Raw genomic sequence first — 23754 nt, 5'->3', positions numbered from 1 at the left:
ATTGAGAAGTGAATGACTGGATGAGGGGGAGATTTTTAGGGCCAAGCTGAGATAATTATCAGTAGATATCATGATCATGTACTCTTACAGTGTAGAAGTCTCTGTTAAAGAATGGGATACAGCTTTTTTTTTTACAGATGTAGCAGTACTTCAATGAAAAATAAAGGGATCAATATAAATATATAAAATAGGAATAAAAAATATTACAAATATTTAAAATTTAGTTTTGAAATGTATTTTCTATGGGTTCAGTTCTAAAAAAACCCCTCAAACTATTGAAGGAAAGCTACTTTTTTTCTTATTTCACAGCAAGATGTAGTGCTGGACTGATGGTCCGACACACACTATCTTCTGAAGAAATACTTTACTTTGAAGTTCACATAGACACATTTTGTAAGTTTTGGGCTGCAGTCCATGAGATTTGAAAAATGAAAGAAAACTTTCCTTTGAATTCTATGTAAAAGACGAGTGCCCAAGTCCAGTAATCTACTCCACAAATATGGTATTCAGGTGAAATAAAAGGATATCTTAATGGAGAGACAAGGACCTAAAAGATCATGCTCCCCTGATGTAGCAAACAGACAAGCATAAACACACACACACACACACACTCACTCACTCTCTTACATACACACACTCCTTAAATCCATTATGGTTTCAGACTTCAAAGCTCATATTGTGTTTTTTCTTCAGCATTCCGTGAAAATGGAGAGGGTTGCTGTATGTTTGCTGAGTAAATGTAATACCTCATATAATGTGCATTGCTGCCTTTACTGCCATACCTAACCGCAAACGCCTCGGTATACTTCTCCATTTTCTCCCATCCAATAGTGTGTCAAAATAATGTTTCCGTTTGCTTGTGATTACATTTGCGATCAGTTCTTATGGGCCCATATGTCTTTCTCTTCTGTTTTTCAGGTGGGATTTTCGAGCAAACAGAGGGACCTGTTTCACTTGTTAGCGCAGAGGAGCTTGCCTTTAAATTTGCCGTGAATAATATTAACAGAAACAGGACTTTGTTGCCAAACACAACATTAACATATGACATACAAAGGATTAATATCTATGACAGCTTTGAGGCATCAAGAAAAGGTGAGTGACTTGGTCTGATTTAGGATTTGTGTCATACTGTGGTTTGGGGCAGGGTTCTAGTTGTCTGTATTATTCCAGAAACTAGAATTTTGACTCAAAAATAAGCCTCTGTGATTTGTTTATTCCTACTGTTATAGAGCATACCTCACTTTCTCCTCAAGCTCTTCTTTCTCTTGCTCCTTCCCTTTAGCTTGTGACCAACTGTCTTTAGGTGTGGTTGCAATATTTGGGCCATCACATAGCTCATCATCAAACGCTGTGCAGTCCATTTGCAATGCTCTGGAGGTGCCGCACATCCAGGTTCGATGGAAACATCACCCCATGGACAACAGGGACACCTTTTATGCCAATTTGTACCCGGACTACTCATCATTAAGCTATGCTATCCTGGACCTGGTGCAGTTTCTCAAATGGAAAACAGCCACTGTTGTATACGACGACAGCACAGGTGAACACAGTATACTATTTAATTTAGTTACTCTACTCTCAGACACATAAGTGTGCAACTCAGTTGTCTCAGTTGAAACAAACAAACAAAAAAGAACAACTTTCCTTAATTTGTGCCATTTCTTTGAAGGTCTTATAAGGCTACAAGAGCTAATAATGGCTCCATCCAGGTTCAACATTCGGCTAAAGATTCGCCAGCTTCCTCTTGACACACAGGATACGAGGCCCCTTCTTAAAGAAATGAAGAGGAGTCGAGAGTTCCGCATTATCTTTGACTGCAGTCACCACATGGCAGCACAGATCCTGAAACAGGTGAGATTATTGATGTGGCCAATGACAGATGTGAGAATAAGCTGTCAAATTATGAGAGTATGTCAATAAATGAACACTCAGTGTTGCAGCTACTGTGTAGAATGCAATCAGAGGATAAATATAGGGCTTTGACCAAGACATGTAGCAACAGCAGTAGAAGATGCTGCAGTGTAATCTTTATCACATTGGGATTTCAACTTGTGACAGTTAGTATCCAGCGGTAGATTTCTGCCTCTCAATTTCCTGGTCTAACCAGTTGAGGGTAACAAGGGACAGGAGACTATCCCAACTGACACTGAGTAAAGTAGGGGTACACCATGGACGGGTTGCCAGTTTGTCAAAGAGTTAACATGGAAAGACAATTTAGTATCACCACCCTAACATGGATTTGTTTGGTCTACGGGAATAAACCAGAGTGCCTGTAAAAAACACAGAACTCAAGGCAGAAAGGCCCCATCTGACCAGCAGGACATTGTAATCCATCCCATTCCTCGCTCTTTATGTTAGATATCAAAGAGCTTAATTGATGTTCTCACTCTTGTTGCAAAGTGATACTTCCAAACATTGGCCCTCAAGCAGGGGTCCAACAACTAAAATCGACCAATCCAACTCTAAACAATGAAAGCCTTAGTGTGAGAGTGCAGCTGAAAAACAACAAAACAAAAATGCTAATTTCCATGACCGATACCCACAAAAGCTGCATGCATATTCAGATGTCAAATCCCGACAATAGACACAAAACCAACCTAATTACATGACAACACACCCACAAAGCATTAGTGATGGGTTACTAGTAGTGATCTCAAAGGAGTAATGACGTTGTGAAGATATAGCTGATATTAGATTGGAACTGCAGCCTATTAAATGTATTTCACATTGTGTGTGAAAAAATATGTATACGTCATCATGTAGATAATTATGTAGATAAATGTGCATTATTACCACAAACTTAAAAAATTAATACCACGAACTAAGGCTGCATAGGGATCAGAATCAGGGAAGGAGCAGCTAGCACAGAAGCCAAAAATATTTTTTGATTTTTTTTACCAATTGATTATGCCAAAAGTGATGATGATGGGCTGACTTGGCTAAACTTCTCAAATTGGAAAAGTATCTCTTTCCCAGAATTTTTCTGTGATGGACAGCATACATACCCAGCAGGAAAGCATTTTATTCGACCCTGTCATTCAAGAGTACAAAGTCTTAATTTTATGCACCAAATTTATTTCTTATGTGGGTTGCCTCCAACCTCTTATAAAAATTGATTTTGAGAATGGCACAGCTGATAAATAGCCGACAATGTGGTTGCTTATTGTCACCGGTGGCTGTGATTGTAAGCAACAGGCTATATAGCTCATCTTGCAGTCTTTTGGAACCATTGTCACCTTACTGAAAAGCCCTCAGGTTGCATGTGATTTGTGTACGCGCACAGAAAACTTTTCATGCATTCTATCATTATACAAGATAGGATTAGTCAATTTAATTAGTTAATAATTCAAATAGCTCTTTCATATAATCCTGAGTGATATGTGACGAGAGACAAGTGAATACCACTGTCTTCCAATCAGCACAGAGCTGGAAAAAGTCTAATAGGATGACAAACTAACTTATTTTAATCAACCACAGGGCCTCTCTGAGGGCCTAGAGGGCCCCGGTGGTTCCTGTCTGCTTGTAGCTTTCATTTTGTGTGGTTTTCTTGAAATTAAAACATGGAGTGCTCTATTTGCTAAATTCAATTAAATTCAATTCAATTTTATTTATATTGCGCCAAATTACAACAAATGTCATCTCAAGGCACTTAAATAATATAGTCCAAATCAAGCCAATTGGAATTCAATTCATTGTAATCATAATCCAATTAATTCATATGGAGCCAATTCAAAAAATAATATCCTAGCTAAGGAAACCAACAGATTGCACCGGAACTTGTCTTCAGTCCAATCTAAATAAATAAATAAATAATAATAATAATAATTAATGATAAATCTAAATAAAGGTGTTGTTTTAACATAAGCAAAAACTGATTTTTTTTTGTCCACCATGAGAACTACTAAGATCCATCGTGTTTCATTACTGAAACTGAATGTGACTTGATAGGAATGATTGTCAGTCAACAGAGAGCTGTCAGTGTGATGTACTGAACGGAGAATGTGTAGGTGTTCTGATGTTGTATAGATGTCAAGAACAGGCTGGTGGATCCCCCCCTACATTCTGTTTGCTGTCAGCTTCCATTATCATGCTTACCCAATGCAACATCACCACAAACGTTCTGCATACCTTATGTCAAGAAACCAGTATCCTTTAGAGATAACTAGTCAGAGAGGATTTTGGGCTAAAATCCCTTATATTTAATTTTATGACTGAATGACTTTAATGTATACAGGAAATACAGGAGAATAAGTGAAACTTGTGCACAGTTCATCATTTATTGATTTTTGTGCATCAATCATCATTTAGAACACAGCTTTACTGTGCATGATGGTCTTAGTAGAGGGTGCAGCCCCTCTTCATCTGTGTGTCTTGCATGTTTATCTCATAACCTCTTGTTTGAAAGTTTGGTTGGTCAAAAACCCATGGTTTTGTATGTGAATCTCTGTTGGGGAAATTGAAATTTCAGGTTTTTGTACACAAGTTAAAATACATCATCATTTATACATCATCTGTGTGCTTTGATTGATATGCAGTTTTTGTTGAATTTAAGACTGGTGGTCTCAACAGTATTGAACATGAAAATTAGGTTTGTGCACGTAAAACAAACTAAAAGAGCAATATGCCTGAGGAGAAAAATTGAACTGCATGGTAGCATTTCTGCTCCAGGTGCACAAATGCTACCCTGAAACTCACTAGTTTCTGTCTATTTAACTTTTGAAACTTTTGAGGTGGGTGATGTCTCGTCTCCCACTACGCAGTGTGTACAGGAGGACTTGCGTTCAGACTCAGGCAGGCGGGTGAAGAAAAGATTTGAAAACAAAACTAAAAGCACTGCAGTTGCAGGGAGCCTATTGCAGAACACAGAAAAGATTGTGACAGGCACTAAGCTGAACTCTGCAAGAAAACTGTGTAGTCAATGGAAAAAAAAACAAAGATGAGGATTTGAAAATGTATAAAGGAAACCGAATAGTATATATACTGAGGCAAGCCAAGACTGATTGTGTGTGTGTCAACTGTACATGAACAAAACAAAATAACATAGACCATGGCATGACCTTTGACCTAGTATTCCCTTTTCCTTTATTCCAGCTCAGACATTTTAATTGGCGAGGGTAATGAATTATCAGTAATACCAACTTTATAGGTAGAAGATGTAGTACACAACAGGAGAATTTGTCAGTAGTTGCCGTAAAATTTCTATTTCTTTTAAAGTATTATCACAATAAGCCATCAGCCTAATATTTGTAGTTTTATTAGTTGTACCATGCAGTTTAGATATTGATAGTAGTTGATTATAAGATAATTCGGCAAGTGGGTGACTTTAGAGTCATTTTTTGTAAAAGTAATGGAAGTTGTTAGTTGAATAGTTGTAGGCATTGAGTAGAATGAACAGAGTTAACAACGTTACTTGTAAACGTAATAGCTGGTAGTAGCAACAGAATTAGCAGTAATCTTAGTTATATTGGTAGTGCTTAAAATAAAATATTTTTTCTCCATCTCCAGTAGAGTTATACCAGTTGAAGATAGCACATCAGAGAGAAACAATTATAACTTAACTGAAAAGTTTTTTGTGGTCAGTGCTTTTAATGGTCCATAAACATGAACTTATCTAACAATGACCAATCAACAGAGAGACGTTCAGCTTGTCCCTGTCTCAAAAGACTCAAAAGTCAACCTGAGAGAAGGTATGCACTTGGGGGGAAGAATTTCTCCCTTGCAAGAATATTTTTGTACTTGAGGATACTGCTCTGCATGCTTGTTTCACATACACTGCTTTCATGGTTTCAGGGACTAAATACTGTACACTCCAAGTGATTACCCCAGTCACCAAAAGATTGCTCCAAGAATTAAGAGGCATTGAATTAACATAGAATTAGACAGATATCAAGTTATTCATCCTGTGATAATAGGCATATGATTGAATTTTAGAAGGGTTTAAAAATGACCTCTTGATCACTGCATTATGTTCTCAGCTACTATTTTGTTTTGTTATTATTCTGTAACATGCCAGGAAACAAAATATTATGTGTTCTCCTATGCATCTGTCAGGTTGTATTCTTTTACAGATTGAGGAGGTAAAAATGTGAAACCTTCCAACAACATATTTTTTAAAGAAAAAAGAGAACTGTCCTTCACTGTCATCTGCATTAATTAATTATGAAATGTTATCCTGCTATTGACTGAAAGAATGGTTAACAGAGAATTATTTAACCAAATTAACGGTTTGCAAAAATGAGCAATTTTGGTGTAGTGGAAAATTTGCATTTGTTTATAAAAAAAATCCCTGCTTACACTGAAATCATATAACAAAGTTTGAATGTCATGCACATAAATCCATGTCTATAAATGCATAAGCAAATTTGCCTTCATTTAAGGCTAACATCTTATTTACATAACCTTAAGTTTTTCACAACAGATGGTGCAATTAATGGAAAGCACAGCTGCCATGGGAATGCAGTGCCTTTGAATTTCGATAGACTGAAACAAGTGGTAGTGATGGAGTGTTCAGATGTGAGGCAAATATCACAGAAGTCTTTTGATTGAAGGTTCTCTGCTCTGCTGGGATGGCATCCCATGCCCTGGGCCATTCAAAACCATTTAAATGCATAGAAAAGCATCAAGAACTGTCGCTACTTTGTAATTCTGTGGACCACACGCGGTTCAGAAATCCCAGCAAGCATTAGCAAAATCTTAGTCAATATGCTCATTTAAATAAGGCTTTTCCTCTTTAATGTGAGATATTTAGAATAGAAAACAATAGAAAATAGAGTTTTATCTTTAGGATTGTTTGTTGTGAAGGGGCTCCTCTGTTTCTAAAACACCCTGACATGATAAAATGACCATTTTCTCCATCCTGTCTCCTGTATTCATTCACACCTTTCTTTCCCATCCCCTGTCTCTATATGCTTCCAGGCCCAGACCATGGGGATGATGACAGAGTATTACCACTATATCTTCACCACTCTGGTAATGTACCATGCTTGTTAATGCAAATAGTCTCGTTTGTTCTCATCTCCTCTCTGCTTGAGTTTTTGATGAATAGTGGCTAATTGCCAATAGAGCCTGGATCCAGTCCATAACATCAATTTTGTTTGACAAGCCAGAGGCATAATGGAGTCTTGGGCTTGTTGTAGTAAACACTCTGCTTTATAGTAAAGTCGACAGAAGTCTTTGAATACAAAACAACATATTCAGATTCAAAACTGAATCTTACTTCTAAATTAAAAGATAAACTCAAACCTCTTGCCTATATGTAGAAAAGAAAATCATTAAGATTATATAGCTGAGATACTGATATGTATTGATATGAGACCCATCAAATTTTTGACTGAGTCAACATGAATTAGATATACCTGGAATATATTGAGGGTTGTAAGTGTGTATGTGCACCTGCAAGTGTGAATATAAACCGTTTTTTCTAGAATCCCATTTATACATGTCATCATTATGTTCTCAGTAAGGATGTAACTAAATTGGAAACCAAATGTAAAATGCTAAACTCGAGCCACCTGAACAATAGTTTACGTATCAGTGGCTTACGTCAAGATTACTTTTTCAAAAGGCCATTATAGCATTATTAGCCAGATTCACTCCTGTTAAGTGTGCTGGTTAAGGAATTATTATGCTGAGAGTTATGCTAGGTCAGATATTTTGATAAAGAAGGGCTGTTCCTGCTGAAATATGTTCATCACCTTTCTAGAAAATGAAAAGGTGTGTGGTCTCAAGGTGTTCAGAACCTATTATCTGTTACAAGTTATCTATGCATAAATGTTATGTCCAAGGCAATGAACTACACTTTGGCTCTGCCATATGTTTGTGCCATAAAAGGGCATGTTTAAGGTAACTGTAATGTTAATTATTTTCTATTGTTTAATAGTATCTTAAGTTCACACTAGTAAACAGATCTTGTCTGGCTAACACAAGCAGGCCCAGCAGGCTGCTCCTCACTCTAACCCGAGCTATATGTTGACAAGGAGACTGAACGGGAATGAATACCAGCATGCTCTGTGCTGTTCCTTTCACCCTCTGTTATTGTCTCTGTTTCTGCCTCTCTTGTGCACTCACACTCACTGTCTCTGCAGACTTGGCCAGTCTGTTGTGATAATGTGATATGACATAGAGGTCCAGGCATGATGTATGTCATCTTTCACACTTGACAGCGTGGCAATGACATTGTTCTGCCATGTGTCATGTTCATGTACCATGTCTACTGCTTTAATATGGAAATCTAAAAACTCCTTTATATTGCTGTAGCACAAGTTTATGTGTTTAAACGCTTCCAGACAGTTTGTTCAGCAAAGTAATTTATTGAAAACTAACTTAAAAACTTTGATTTGATTTGTTTTTTATTTGTTATTTTTTTCAACAAACAATACTTTCCACATGAAGCCAGGTTATCTTTATAGGATCAGTGTGGTACCTATCTAAAGCTGCAATATGCTGTCTTATTGACAGACATACCATTAAGAAGATTATACCTGGCGGCGTGATTTGATCCAAAGTGATGAATACTTGCATGGTGAACATGGCAATACAATTTGCTCTCGATGGAATTCACTGATGTCTGTGTTTTATCTTCTGAGGTGGGCAAAGTGCCGACTTATTAGAGCGTGAAAAGGCAACAGCACAGTGGTATGGGGGTAATAACTTCCTTGTCCTTTGAAATGAGTCTGTCATAGCTTCTGTTCTGTAATAGCTGTCTCTGAGAACTTAAAGCTGAGAACTTCATGTTTGCCCCCACCATAATATGTCTGTGTGAAGAATGTTCTTCTGGTAAAGATTTCACTTTAATGCAATTGCAATCTTATTGAGTTTGTGTTATGTTCGTGTGTACATGACTGCATTTCTAAAAGTCACTTAGAATCAAATTTGAAAAAAAAGTTCGAACATATTGCTTTTCTAAAATCCCGCAATGCCTTCTTAGAAATAAGAATGTCAAAATTGATGAAGTCTTTCAATACAAACAATTCTGTCCCAGTTAGTTTGTATTCTTAGCATCAAAGCTAAGAAACCTGTGACCTTAACTATTTTCCTGTGTCATTTAGAACAACAGTGATTTAGTTTGATCTTACATTATGAAAGGAGGTACTGTATTGCATTCTAAAGTGGGGGGGTGGATACATTTTTTAATGAGTAATGACGGCCCTACTTTAGCGAGCGTGTTCATGCCCCTGTTCTCCCAGCACTAACCCCACAGGGTGTTAATGAAATATCTGTGTTCATCCAAATGTCTTTCCCAAGCCCTACGGCCCATTCTGACATGACATGTGTCAACATGTGACTTCACACTTCAGTTACAATCGCTGCCCCAGAAATTACAGCAGCTCAAACTGAATTTCTTTTTGCTTAGAAGTTGCCAAGGGAATGCAAGTGTTGAATTATTAATATGATCCAACTGAATGAGTTTTTTTTTCTTGTTCTTTAATTTTTCTGAGCTACTAAAAAATAATTAGAATCTGCCACCCTGAAACATGCACCCATACCCAGTTTTTTTTTTTTTTTCAAGGGACTGTGAAACAGAAAGACAAAACAGATCACAAGCTTTTGCCCTAAGCAGTATATTTCATTATTATGTAGGTACAAAAAAAACAATAATAATTTCTCAATTGTTAAAGGATTTGACTCTGCCACCAGAGCCTTCTAAGATTGAATTTACAACATAGTCACTGCTTTGTACGCTGTATCTAAATGTTCTTACTGAAAATGACTGAATCGCAGTATCAGTAGTTTACTTTGTTACGTTTTATGGGATGAAAAAAACACTATACACTATACACAATATTTTAAATGCACTCAGTGCTACATGACTAAATCAGAATTCTGTCCTTCCATTTCTAAAGGACCTGATGGCCATTGACCTGGAGCCATATCGCTTCTGTGGTGTCAACATGACTGGCTTCCGCATCCTCAATGTAGAAAATCCTCAGGTTGCATCCATTGTTGAGAAGTGGTCAATGGAAAGGCAGATACCCCCTAAACCAGATTCCGGCCTGCTGGAAGGCATCATGACGGTAAATTTGTTATTACTCTTTGATATGTTTAAATTCAGTGCTGAATGCCTATATTCATCAGTCTGTCTTTTCCATCTAATGTTGATTTTCAAGTTGAGAAATGGTTTCCACCCAAATATTTTACTATCGTGTCTCTCTACAGGCTGATCCAAAAAATTCTGTATGAAATATTTTGATGAAATTCTTGAGATTGGATTCTAAAATTCCAAAATATGCTTACTTTTTTATTTTTAAATATGACCATTGATGTCCGAGATAAACCTAGGATTGTATGCACTTCAGCAACTCCTGTTTACTCACGGTTCTTGAGGGTAAAAATGTCTTTTTGATTTGGGAGCGTAGAAGGCATGCCAGATATAGCTATAGATATTTAGATAGAGATAAGAATAGCACAGAGTTACAGTACAAATGTGAGTTACATTATGGAGTGAACCAACACCATTCATTATTCCCATCTGCAGTGGTTATGCTTGTAATCAGCCATTCACTTCACTTTCTTCCTCCAAAGTGCCATATCTCTTCATGGTCATTCCTGTTCAAAGGGTAGTTTATGTCAGTTGATATATCAACATGTTTAAAAAAATATAATGATTTTGGCATGATTGGGCACAATGAGAATCATATAAAGATAAAACTCAGAAATTTCCAAACAGATGTATGTATTTTTACTCGAATCATCTTGTCAGCAATGTAAACAAAACAAAATTAAGCATCGGGTTATTAGTTGAACAAATGCACATATTCCCCATAGATAATTTATTATTTGAACTCCTCACTAAAATTCAGAATCTCTTCAAAGTTCAAATCTAAAAGGTTATGGAATTTAGAAATTTTATCTGTAAAGAGAGTCTGAAAAACCTAAAATCCAGAGTCTGAGATGTGGGGACATCTATAAGCAAAAACTGCAAATTGTAACCAATTGAATACATCATACCTATCCTAAAATTACAGTGGACACAGAAGATTCCAAAAAGACCCTTAAAATCTGCATTGACCGTGATTGTGGATCTTGTATCAGCACACAAAATTGACATATTGTGACCCAACTGTTTACTCCTTTCTACAGCCACCAGCTGAAATAATGTTCACCCCTTATTCCAGACAGATGCAGCTCTGACCTATGATGCAGTCCACATTGTCTCCGTCTCATACCAGCATGCTCCACAGATGACTGTGAACTCACTGCAGTGCCACCGCCACAAACCCTGGAGATTTGGAGGGCGCTTCATGAGTTTCATCAAAGAGGTGATGGGGCACCTTTGGTCTATTGCTGTTTGATTTCACAGTTATTTATTTTGGAGGATTTAGTTCTAAGGAAGACAATTGAAGTGGTTTGAGGGCCAGGTAGTCATTTGGTTCATAGACATTTACCTAGCAAATCAATCACATTCACATACAAAATGGACTGAGCCTTCATGGCTAGATCAAAGCAGCATTGTGTAATCAGCTTTTGTTTAGTTTAACACAAGATTCTGACAGTGCCTTGAAATACAAAAACAAGCCCATACAAAATGACAGATTGAGAATATGTATATGCCACTATATGTATCTTGGTTTGTTAAACAAACAAAATCATTTGAATTTGTGTTATGGTTGGTTATTATATTACAAATAATAGGAATTCCATTTGGTTTCCCTGGACATTATTTTGTGCACAAGCTTTACTCTCCAGGAGGGATTCCTCATTTGTCTGAACCGTGAGGAGTGGTTGGCAACTTTTACCATCCATTGTGTCCCCCAAAGCTTTTATTTCCTCTTAGGCTAGGTCTCCATGGTTGACCACCACTGCTGTTTTTTTTTGTTTTTTTTTTACATCCTTCACTCCAAAGCATGCTGTCAGCATTTGTGACCAGTTTTGAGGATGCTTTTTGGCAAGCTTGGGCATATTTTCCAGTAGAGCTCTCTCTTGAGTTTTGCTGGATGACAGTGAAGGAGTGTGTCTCTGTAGATCTCCTGATTCCTATGCATCCATTCATAGCATGGCAGTATGCAGTGACAACTGCATATCGTCTGCTAGAAGACTGGTCCCAGATCCTAAGTTAAAGTAGGCTGCTATAAAACAAACTAACCCCTTTGTCATATGGTGCCAATGCACGGGCTGCACTTTGCCTTCAGTGAAACGGTCACAAGCACTGTCCTTCAGTTTATGACAGAGATTACTTAGGTTGTTAATTCCAACCTAGTTTAGCTTGTGTGTATCTGTATATGGCTATGCGTGTGTTGTGGTCCATCAACTTGTGTAAGAAGGATGCAGGATGACCCAAGATATGTGTTAATGACGGCCGCTCCCCCTCCAGCCTTCAAAAACTGCCACAATGTTTAAAGCTAAGTACTGGGTAGACGATGACCTGGCTTGTAGCATAGCTCGTTGTGAAGCAGGGTCAGAATCAGATCTCAAAACGAAAGGCATAACCTTTTTTGGCACTAATGTAATGCTTTGAAAGAAATTGTTGGTGTGTTGGAAGTTGGTCACAGCTTGTGGCTCATTCAAGGGTATCCTTCACAAACTGAGAGCATCCTAGAGAGAGCAACATCTTATCTTTTTGTACGTCATTTGAGGCATTCTCTCTACATGTATTCAAGCAATATCGTGTTTGGAATTGTTTTAGCCTAAATCCTGAGCTTGCTTCAGTGAATAGGAAGTGAAATAACATTTTTCATTTGACCTGCAAAGGTAGGTATAGTGGGTTGATTCCACTTCATCTCAGGTTTTTATCTAACCAAGCATTCAAAACCTTATTTATGTCTGTGCATTGCACTGAAGTTAAGGTAGCTTTCGATGAGGTACACAGGTAGTCCAGAGAAACACACTATTCTGACTCTTGGCTGTGTCACATAACAAGTTCAGTCTATATTGTTTTTTTTTTTATGTTGTTTTATTTATTCTGAACATTGTTGTGGTTTGCTGCTGAAACAGAACATAACTATTTGTACTCAAGAACTGTAGTGCAAAACACAATAGGGACAAAAAAATCCAGCTACTAGCTAATACAGCTACATTTCTGAAAACATACTATTGAAAACTTGTGTTTTCTGTAATTTCCTGAAATGTCAAAGTGTTTAATGTTTTTTTTTTTGCACTCTCTTTGGTGTTTTTTGATTTGGCATTAGGTTTACGCAGTTTTTTTTCCTTCAGTTTTTCCTTTAGATTTCTGTGTTGTGGTGTTCTCTGAAGAATATGTTTTGTTGTGTTTTTTCAGATGTCTGTTTTCTTAAGAGTTCTTGGGTGTCAGTTTCATTCTTGTATTTTCTGAAATGCTGTTCAGTTTTACAGTTCACGGCCATCATAATAATTACATGTTGGTCCGTGTTACAAGCTTTTCTTGATGCATCAAAAGACTTGGTGAATAAGGATTGGACACAGTGATAACATCGCTGCGATTTTGGTAAAGTTAGATTTGGTCGGGGGCATAAAACCAACTTTAAATGTGTGATTTGGCTGGCTGAAATATTGAGCATATTGAGCCTTGATAGAAAGGCCTGCAATGTAAGCACCAATTTGTAATTATATGTATTGAACAATATAATGTTCTGTAATAATTTGTAGTATTCAACAACATCCAGAATTCCAGAATTTTCCAACTACACATAATCTGGCACAGAATCCATTATTGAAATTGTTTGTGTCATAGCGGTAGAAACAATTCTGCTTGTCAGCCAAATGTGCAAACCCACGATTGCATATAGGCTTTACATCGTCACAGTACACATCAAACACTGCTGGTGTACATCTGTGATAATTATGTTGAATGAATTAGTATTGCTTGCCATTTTCAGTTGATACACAGAAATATATTATATATACATATTTATATATGTATATATATATATATATATATAGAGAGAGAGATAGAGAGAGAGATATGGAGATATAGAGAGATACTGGTTACAGACTTCATGATTTACGCTTGCTTCAAAACAGGAGTGTGACACGCTCTCAAGGTCGAATTGGCCCTCTGGATGGGATATGGCTTAGGCATATATGTCACTCTCTGAATTAAAGCTGTTTGAACATGCCACCCACCTCAGTGGCAATAGGCTACAGGGAATGGCGTGTGGGAGGGTTTTGAAAAATAGTGACACAAATTTCTCCTTGAAGCTTCGATCTTCTCACAACAAGTTCTGGCAAGCTATATGCTGGACATATAACAGGTTGTGAGGTTGTCACACTTTGGGTTTTTTTAAACATCGGGAAAGTGCTGTAGCTCAATGCACAATGATTGATCACCCTATTCAACTGAAACCTCTTATAGATCTTTTGCATGCATCAAAGACTGTGACTGAATGAAAGAGACGCCGCTGCCAAATGAGAAATCAGTGTCTGCAAACAAAAGCGTGAACAAATCTTGACACCACTTTTGAAATAAGGATTCGCTCTGAATGGGTGAGCATGCAGTTCAAATACAAAGACAAGGACAATCAGTAGAGTCAGTTTCATTAAGGTTTGAACATGACTGACTCTTTAAAAGTGAGAAGAAAAGGTATGTAGCAGAGAATGACATGTGTTTGCACATGCACTCATCTGTGGAGATAGCGGGTATTAGGGAGTCATAATAGGGGGCAGTTATATGTCCCCACCACCTCTCCCCCACCCCCCATGAGGAATCAAGCAAAAGGAGATGGTTGTCAATTAACTCCATAGTCTGGAGGGAAAATGCGTTGGAGGCGTTGGGATGTAAAATGTAATTAAAAAAAGGAAATGCACAAGCACAGTTTGTGTTTGTACTTTTGGTCTGTGTATGTGTGGTTGTGAATTACTCTCAGGAGAAGATAAAGAGTGTTGTAGTATGATTTGTTGGCAGGACCTATGAAATTCCCTCATACTTATTTGTTTATTTCTGTTGTAAAAGTATTTTGTGCAGATAAAGAACACGATGTAGTGCATGTAACAGCATTACATCCATGCTCTAAATCTACATCTTCATCTGTGAATTGTTAGTTTCACAAACCAAATATAAGAAAAACAAATATTGATCACAGCTGATCAGAGATGTTTATATTCATCCTATATAGGCTACTCTTAACATTACAAAAATAGAGTTTCTGATTTTACAAATATAGGCATAAATATGCTGAAATGTTATCTTTCAGTCACACTGGGATGGTTTGACTGGAAGGCTGTCATTCAACAAGACGACTGGTCTACGCACAGACTTTGACCTGGACATCGTCAGCCTAAAGGAGGACGGACTTGAAAAGGTAACTTTAGTGTCAAACGTTGTTATCAAAGTTATCTTTACTGATATGAAGTAAGATGACAACGATGATGCTTCATCACACACAGTGCATAGAAATACTGAATCTCTGTAATAACTATACGTTAAAAAGAATTTAACGGATTAGTGATTTCAACAATTATGTTTCAGATTTTCCACAGTGTGGAACAGATAATACAGAATTGACAGTATCATTTACCTCCTAACAAGGAAGCAAATTGGCTGTTGCAACATAAACATAAGTTAGTGGATCATAAAGCAAATTGGATTAGGGTACACATTAGGGTGTTAATTGCTGCCTCTCTTAATGATAATTTGAGGTGATGCCCAAAATGCTGTTTGGGGGTAATGAGCTGTACAAGCATGTTTTACAAAAAAGAGAAAAAAAGAAGTGTGAAAAAATAACAATTTAGGTTGGGATGTCAAACTTTTTTTTTATTCATCATTTATGTTTCGTAGCATGCTGGAGGGCGATTACAAAAGCTATTCTCCTCTAAGGGGCTTTCATACATTATGGATACATCAAATCATACAGATAAGTCCCATTATGACTTGCTCAAGTTCTCCTTAAAGGCTAAAGACTATTTAATAGCAGAGGATTTTGAGTTTGTAACCCTCCTGAATGGAGCTTGTAACACTGCAGCTTTAAAATAATTCTCTCTTTCACTGTCCCTTCATGTGGTCAATCAAGTTGAAGCACAATAATCTTGTAAAAACTATTTGATGCCATATTATATTATGCCTTTTCATCTTCTCATTGCACCTCTGACAAATCCTGAAGCATTTTATATTTGATCCAACAGTGTGCTGCACATTGCTAGCTCTTTTTTTCTCCTTGTATATCCGTGGAATCGGCTTTAACTGTGTGAGCCTGTTAAGATGTGGACTTTTTTTTCCCTCAACTAATCCATTGTGATTGAATATTAACCCAAGTTTGAGCTCATGCAGAAATATTGGACATGTTCTCTGAGTGTCACTTTCACTCAACATGAGCATGCTCAGGATGGTGAAATAAATGCAATACTCTTTGTGTGGTTGCATGAGTAAATAACTTTTTTGCTAATGATGTTAAATGAATTGAGCTAATTGTAATTATATACAATTAGAAGCGGCTTTGCAAAGCAGAAATGATTCTGGTGTTTTTAAATTCTCTCCTGGAGTCCTCTTCGGTTGTGTGACAAGCTGAAACTAATGTGCTTTTCAAATTAGAGCATATGCCTCTCCCTGGATTAGGCATAGAGGACATTATCAGAGGTTTTTCATGCTTTTGTGTGGTGGTGGTGGGAGTGGGGGTGTTGTACGTCTTTAAATGGATCCACCTCAAGCACAAACCCTAGTGAATATTAAAAGCTCTGTGTGTAGTAATAGAGGAAATGGAGGAGGGTTTGGTGGAGCGCTTGACTTGCAAACAGAGATTGTTACAGACAGCCACAGGACTATTTGTCCTAATGATATGTTCCACTGTGTATCTCTACAATGTGCAGATAAATTTGCCCGAGGGCTTCTTGCATGTATAACGTCTTTTATTTGTTCAAATCACTTGGCTTATCTTACTGAGATTGCAGTGGAAATATTTCGCAATCTGGCCAATAACCTTTCCCTATATTTTATTAAAATTGACTGTAAATATTTGCTATTTCTGTTGGTGTCTCATTATTTAGCCATATATCTATTATCCGTCTTTTTGTGTGTCTGACTAATCAAATTCATTGTTTTTAGTCATTTTTAATATGATTCCACCTTTTGTAAATTGCTCATCATGCTTTGTGTCTACCAGAACATATCCTTGACAACCCCTTGCTTTCCAAAGTACCTTACCTTGCTGATAAAAGGTGACTCAGCCAATCATCTAATGCTGCTACAGATGTGTGAGGCCTGGCACTAATGCAGGAGATGGTTAGCAGATGATTCTGCTGAGGTCATAGCTCACCGACCGACACAGAACACTTAGCTACACAGTTTTTATCTTCCACAGGTGGGGAAGTGGAGTGCGTCAGGAGGTCTTAACATCACAGAAGTGCCGAAGCGAAAAGGGATGAACATCACTGATTCCCTGGCTAACCGCTCCCTTGTCATCACCACCATTCTGGTAGGTCAAATGTTTAGCCTGGTGTGCAAAATGTCCTATTCCTTACCTCTCCCCAGTGTTCCCCCATAAAATAAAATGAAATCCAAGCCATACTGTTGGGTTTTGTTTTTAATTTGTATGTATTTTTCATGGTGATATTTTTTTCAATCTGGAGAGAGTCATCTACATTTTGCAGCAAACATGTTGCAATATTAGAAAAGTCCTTGTGCTCGGGTTACACCTCTTTTCTCTCTAACTGACACAGGATACGGTTAATACTTGTCAAATCAAATCAAATCACAACCATTAGTAGTTGTACTATGTGTTATAAAAACTGAAACACAGCAGACTTTTAAGCTCTCAGAGGCCTGGAACAAAAAAAGAAGGAAACACTGAAATGGAAATAGTGTGATATGATAAAGGAGTTCTGGGAATATGTTAATTACACGTTCATAATGCATGAGCTAGGTAATGCCTTCTCCAGACCCACATTACCATTCATGCTTTTAGTTGTATGTACTTAACTCTGTCACTGGCTGTCTTTGTCTTTGCAGAGTTTTAGGGGAGGTGCTAAAACAGACGTAGCCCATACAACCCCTTCAAGCTACAATGATAAACACTGTTATTATGCCTATATTCAACCCCAAAGCTATAATTATGACATGCAAGGTCATGTTGGGGCATAATTAATGCCTATCAGATGCCATCTATGTTAATTCTGTTTCAGAGTGAAGAAATGGAACAAGGGTTTAAGTGTTCTAATGTTGAACTACTGCACTGAAATGTACCAGTTACTGATTTTATGTCAGAGTGGTGTAATGTTGATTTTACTTTTTTTTTTCCTCACTCTCCAAGTGTTACAACTGCACTTTTCTAAAACATTTTTTGGATCAGTTTTTTGTTAAAGCATAAAAATATACTTTTTAATTTGCTGTTTCTTTGGGAATCATTAGTTTAAGAACATAAAACTTTCCAACTGTAGAAAAGATACTCAACTTTAATATCAGTCTCCCCTCGTAGCATAATGAAATTGCATCAAACTGATTCTCAGTGATGCATGAACAAGACGTCTGACAGCTTTATAGTGATAACTCTGTAGAAGAGATTAAGGCACTTAATGTGTTTTTTCCCCTTACATTAATTGTTTGCACTCCACTGCCTGTAATGTCTTTGCGCAGGCCCACCTTCCTCCTCTTTCTGTTATGCACGCCCATGGTGCGACTTAGAGGGTAGAGCTGGTATAAACACTTTGATTTGAGTCCAAACCTTGGGGAATAGCAAGAACTGGAAGGCTAGAAACAGATGGTAATGGCTTTCTCCCTTAACATTCAAACTTTTTGATCAAGTTAATTGGACAACTTGAGCAAAGTTTGTTGCTAAGCATTTGCTCTCTAAATGCATTGTTATCAAGAATAATTTCTAGGCCATCCTGGATGTAATGTCCAAAAGGCTTTAAACATATATACACATATATATATAAATTAAATATGTGCATAGAGAGAGAGAGAGAGTGAGAGAGAGAGAGAGATTGTATTTTTTGTTTCCCCCTCCTGCACTGCATCCACACCACCTTTGCCTCCCCCTATAAAACAAATTTCCTGAGAGAATTAAGAGTGTCATAGCTACCCGTTTTCTCTTTGACTGCATCTTTTTGCTTAGTGTCACACACAAAAAGGGGGGAAAAACACAATGCAGGGGGTCACCTTCACAGGAGAATCAATTACTCTGCTTCAGAGCTCAGTTAGTAAATTATACATCTGGCTATTGGGGGCAATAAATTGTACTACGACTTTTGCATAAATGGACCAACATGTTTTGAAATGCACAGCAGGACGTGCGAGTCTGTCTGGCAGGGAAATGGTAACAGGCACTAAATAAAGGAAATCATTTATGAGCAATTCAGTGTTAGTCATTGTCACTGCAGGCATCAGCTCAGTTGATCTCCCTTGGAGGATGGTGACAATTGATGAAGGCACCATCGTGGGCATGTTCCATTTCACTGCTGCATTCTGCTCCTAATCAGGCTTTTATACAGCCCAAATTATGAGCAGCCAGGCAGGGTATTACAGGCCACTAAAGAGTGTCAGCTACCTGACCATAAAATGAACCGACCTGTGCACGAGCTGAATAGGTCAATGCACAATAGTATGTGGGAGCAGGATTAGTTAGCTCAACAGTGGAGGCACATTTGTAGTACAGTTTCAACATTACTTCGGTGTGCATTACCATAATTTTTGAGAACATAATAAAGGGTTATACTGCAGAAGACATTTACATATATTCAAGTTTTAATCTTGCCCACAACTCCTATCATTATTATATCTGTGTAGAAAAAACACAACCTTGTTTCATATTTTAACACTCCCTGTATCCACACACTGAACTTGAAGCTGCTGTCACTTTTTGTTAAGTGCAACAACGACTCGTCAGCTCAGATCACTTTGCTTCAATTAGGTGTATGTGCTGAAACAAATTGAAAAAGCTGACCTCACCGTGGCTTCTCATTTGATCTTTTGGGTCTGCGCAGGAGGAGCCATATGTCATGCTTAAGAAGTCTGACAAGGCGCTGGTTGGGAACGACCGATTCGAAGGATTCTGCATCGACTTGCTGAAAGAGCTGGCCAGCATCCTGGGCTTCACGTATGAAATCCGTCTGGTGCCTGATGGGAAATATGGCTCCCAGGATGACAAGGGCCAGTGGAGTGGCATGATTCGGGAACTTATTGAACATGTAAGTTTGAGTTCTTGTTGCATTTGATTTTTTTCTCCAGTGACATCTGAGACTCAGATGTAACTACTATGACTTCTTATTTGCAGATGGAACCAGCAGTAGGTTGACTTATCTTAGTATAAGCACAATAAACCATGAGTCTAGCTGCACACGGCGGTAATGAAATAAGCCCACCAGCACCTGCAAGGCCCACTAATTAATACAGTGTGACTTATTGGTTTAAAAGTTGCAAAATAATAATTTCACCTTGTTACAAGGATAATTTGCTTGATATTTTTTGGCCTTGGCAGTTGCTAGGCACCTACAAAACTTTCAGGAATATACAGCAGTGACGATACACTTTACATGTTAATTTTGCTGGCCTGAGAAGAAGATTGTTGAATACATGTCAAATTTCTTTAATATGTGTTACATATACTTTACCTGAGTTCTGTATAAATCCGTATCTGTGTAATTTACAAAAGCATGCCACTGAACCAGATTGCAGGTCATGTCCTCCATGTGGACAGTGATTTAGATATGATTGAATACAAGTCAGGAGGAGCCCGCAGAGCTGTCAGTTACGTTTAAGGCACATTTATGTCAAGGTTGCTCAAAATGTTACAGGTGTGTTGGTGCGGTTCAGTGAGACTTAACACTTCCCGCTGCTGGATAAAACAGAGACCTCATGAACATTTTATACCACATATGTTGTAAGGATTCAGGCGACAACACTGACAATCATCTTTCTGAGGGATAGTGGGCCGTCACAGCCATCTGTGTCACACTCAAAGTCTCGGTGGTCATGAACCAGCCTCACATCCAAGTGATGGCGGGAATTCTCAGGTGGCATTTCATAAGTGTCCCTGTCGGTACTCTCCCTTTGTCCTCAGCCCCATTAGTTCAGCGTTGTACTCAGCTGAAAACTTGTAATAGCTTAAGTGGCATTTAGTACAGAGAATTGTGTGGCAGGAGTCAATGGCTTGGTACTGAAAGGACTGGAAAAGGAAGACTCCCACTGCAGCGCTTCTACATCCAAGCTTTTTGCCAGATCTGTGATGATAACAATAACCTTTGGAGGAACAAATGGATTACCAAAGACAGTGAAGAAGATGCATGGCTCTATCATTTAACAGCAGTTTATTTTTATTTTTATGATTCTGTTCATTAGACAAAGAAAAGGAGTGCTGTTATTCTCTGGTTGTTTTTTTAATAAGGTTGTCATGTACCGTCTGGTGATTGAAACTTCTGCTCGGACCGTAGATTTAAGCTGTTAAACACAAATACATAGCTGCATTTAGTATTAGTTTATGGCGTTAAAATGTGAGAAATTTAGAAATACAGAAAAAAGCTTTAGTTTTCTATATACATTTAGCTTTTTTACATTCATTTCCAGCAGCAGAGCAGGAGATTAGCATCTATACCACTGCTTATTGCTTTTAGTGCTTCTTTTCAAGTAACCAAGGATGCATAATGATATTTTAGTGGAATTTTGGTCGGCTCTATTTTGTGGTCCAGTGGTTCCTAACGATGCTTTTGTGGATAATCTGATCACAATTCAGCAGACTTGAATCATAAACTGAAAGGGAAGCTCAAACGATCTGAACCTGAGATGAGAGACTGGTACGGATGGTGATTTGAGAGAAATAAACATGACCACAAATCTGAATCAATTCCATTCACTGAGTAAACCTTATACAAAGAGATAGAGAAATGAAAGTAAATGCACAGTTACATTTGTTATCTCTTCAGTTTGTATTTGTAATTGCTTTCTAAGAACCACTTAAAAACCTATTGCCCCATCCTTGAGTATTCCGCTAGATAAGCTGAATAAAATCTGTGCTTTTTTTCAGAGGGGTTACAGTAAGATAAGGTCTCAGGTATAAAAGGTGGAAATTGTGTTTTAGCAGATAATATGGTCCCAAAACACAAAGCTCATAGATTCACTCTATCATCTCACTTTCTGTACTCTTATAAATTATAACTGAATTACAGGATTGCATATAACCAAGAACAAGACTTGGGTTTGTTAATATCAGTTAAGCTTTCATTTCTGTAGTGATGATGTGACAGAAACAGAGTAAAACATTTATATCTGAATATGATATCATGAGATTTACTTGCCATTTAACTGAAGTTTCAGAATGAGAAACTGCAAAGTTGCAAAGTGTGACAATTTTACTATTGTGGAACTCACAGTACTTTGTTTTCCACTCCCAAAGCTCACTGCTGTGCCAAAGGGCATTGTTTAGAAGGTGCTAAATGATGCAACAGGCCTTGTTAAACTTGATTAAGTCAAAATAGATGATCACTTTAATCATGCTGTGATGTAAATGTTAATAGCATCCTTAGCACATCATTTGTTTCTTGACAATTAATCTTTGCTAAGACAGATACACTGAAAAGTTATATATATAAAAAAGTTGGATAGATTTGTGTTAGAAAGGAAGAGTCATTATCTAACTGGGTAACACAGTTTGCAATTCTTTCTCAGAAATATTCTATTTCAAGAAGCATATGCCCAGAAGTGGATGGATAAGTGTGATTTTGACTTTTATCTGAGGCAACAGGATGACATGTCTGTGAGCGTGACTGACCCATAGCTGCAGGGGCACAATTTGAACTGCCATGACAGCCAAAACAATTCTGTCGTCCCTGCCAAAACGCCCCCCCCCCCTGTTATAGGCCACAGCAGCCTTGTATTTACACAAAGCAACATGTTCTTGGTTATTTGTATATTATTTATATGTAGCTACACACACACACACACACACACACACATATATATATAAATATATATATATATATATATATATTCAGTCAGATGTTTTTTACATTTTGTCATCAAGATAGTTCAGCAAAAGGTTTCAGCAAATACAACACACTGTGATAAAGCAAGATATGCATTTCAATCTAAATGCCGAAACAAAGAGCAAAATGGTCAACATGTCAACATCTATCTGAATGCTTTACAGTCCAGAATTCAGAAGTGTGCAAAGGTTGGTTAAAAGATTAAAAAGACTTGAAATCGTCTTTTATGTGAAACTTTTATGTTGACATTTTGTCTTATGTGTGCATTTTCAGTAGATTAAAACTTATATGGATTATTGGTGGAAACGTCTTGATTCTTCAAGGCTGTCGACAGGTGATGAGGACTGGAGAGACAACTTCATCATGTCTACCATCTGCAAACCCAGATAACACCATGACATGTGGTACATAGCATGGCATTATCAGGTTATCTTGCCTGGGCACAGTTTGTGTGCATAAGCAGAGAGCAGAACAACAACATGCGGCATGTATATTAGTCCACCATAGGGATCTCTGGAGCCACATGCTGGTTGATCTTACGACTGAGTGGCAGGTTGGTCCAAAGCAGCCGTTGGCAGCACCAAACACAGGGAGCAATACGTGATGTGCAAATCTGAATACTTTAAGCGGGACAGCAGATGCACGGCAGGATACACTGGTTTCACCATCTTTGTATTTCCTCAGAGGCCACTGCGTATTTAACCACCATGGGGCGTTCCACAGAAGCATGCTATCTCTGATGCCACATGCATAGAGGAGATGTTTTCTTTTTGACCTTTGTTTACTTGTATGTTGTAGTTATCACATGGATCTGATGGATGAGCTGTCAAAGCAACAGAGAAACTTTAATCCATGCTGGGAATAACCTGAGGGTCTTAACAGGAGAATTTTGAGTAAAATAAAAAGCATGCACAATGACAAAAAGACAGAATATGC

General features: G+C 37.8%; 1 protein-coding gene across 1 annotated transcript in view; it reads left to right on the top strand.

The window, feature by feature from the left end:
- grik3 (glutamate ionotropic receptor kainate type subunit 3) overlaps positions 1-23754 on the top strand; it is a 91693-nt gene that overhangs the window by 50684 nt on the left and 17255 nt on the right. Inside the window, exons 2-10 of the mRNA XM_072393864.1 lie at positions 919-1092; positions 1283-1540; positions 1670-1851; positions 6916-6969; positions 9843-10013; positions 11115-11258; positions 15105-15212; positions 17205-17318; positions 19825-20028. Coding sequence (XP_072249965.1) covers positions 919-1092; positions 1283-1540; positions 1670-1851; positions 6916-6969; positions 9843-10013; positions 11115-11258; positions 15105-15212; positions 17205-17318; positions 19825-20028 — 1409 coding nt within the window. The remainder of the gene's footprint in view (positions 1-918; positions 1093-1282; positions 1541-1669; positions 1852-6915; positions 6970-9842; positions 10014-11114; positions 11259-15104; positions 15213-17204; positions 17319-19824; positions 20029-23754) is intronic.

This window comes from Leuresthes tenuis, unplaced genomic scaffold (assembly GCF_036924035.1).
Source record: "Leuresthes tenuis unplaced genomic scaffold, fLeuTen1.0.hap1 SCAF_10, whole genome shotgun sequence".
NCBI lineage: Eukaryota > Metazoa > Chordata > Actinopteri > Atheriniformes > Atherinopsidae > Leuresthes > Leuresthes tenuis.
The sequence above is the reverse complement of the archived record's forward strand: the minus strand, read 5'-3'. Positions and strand labels throughout refer to the sequence as shown.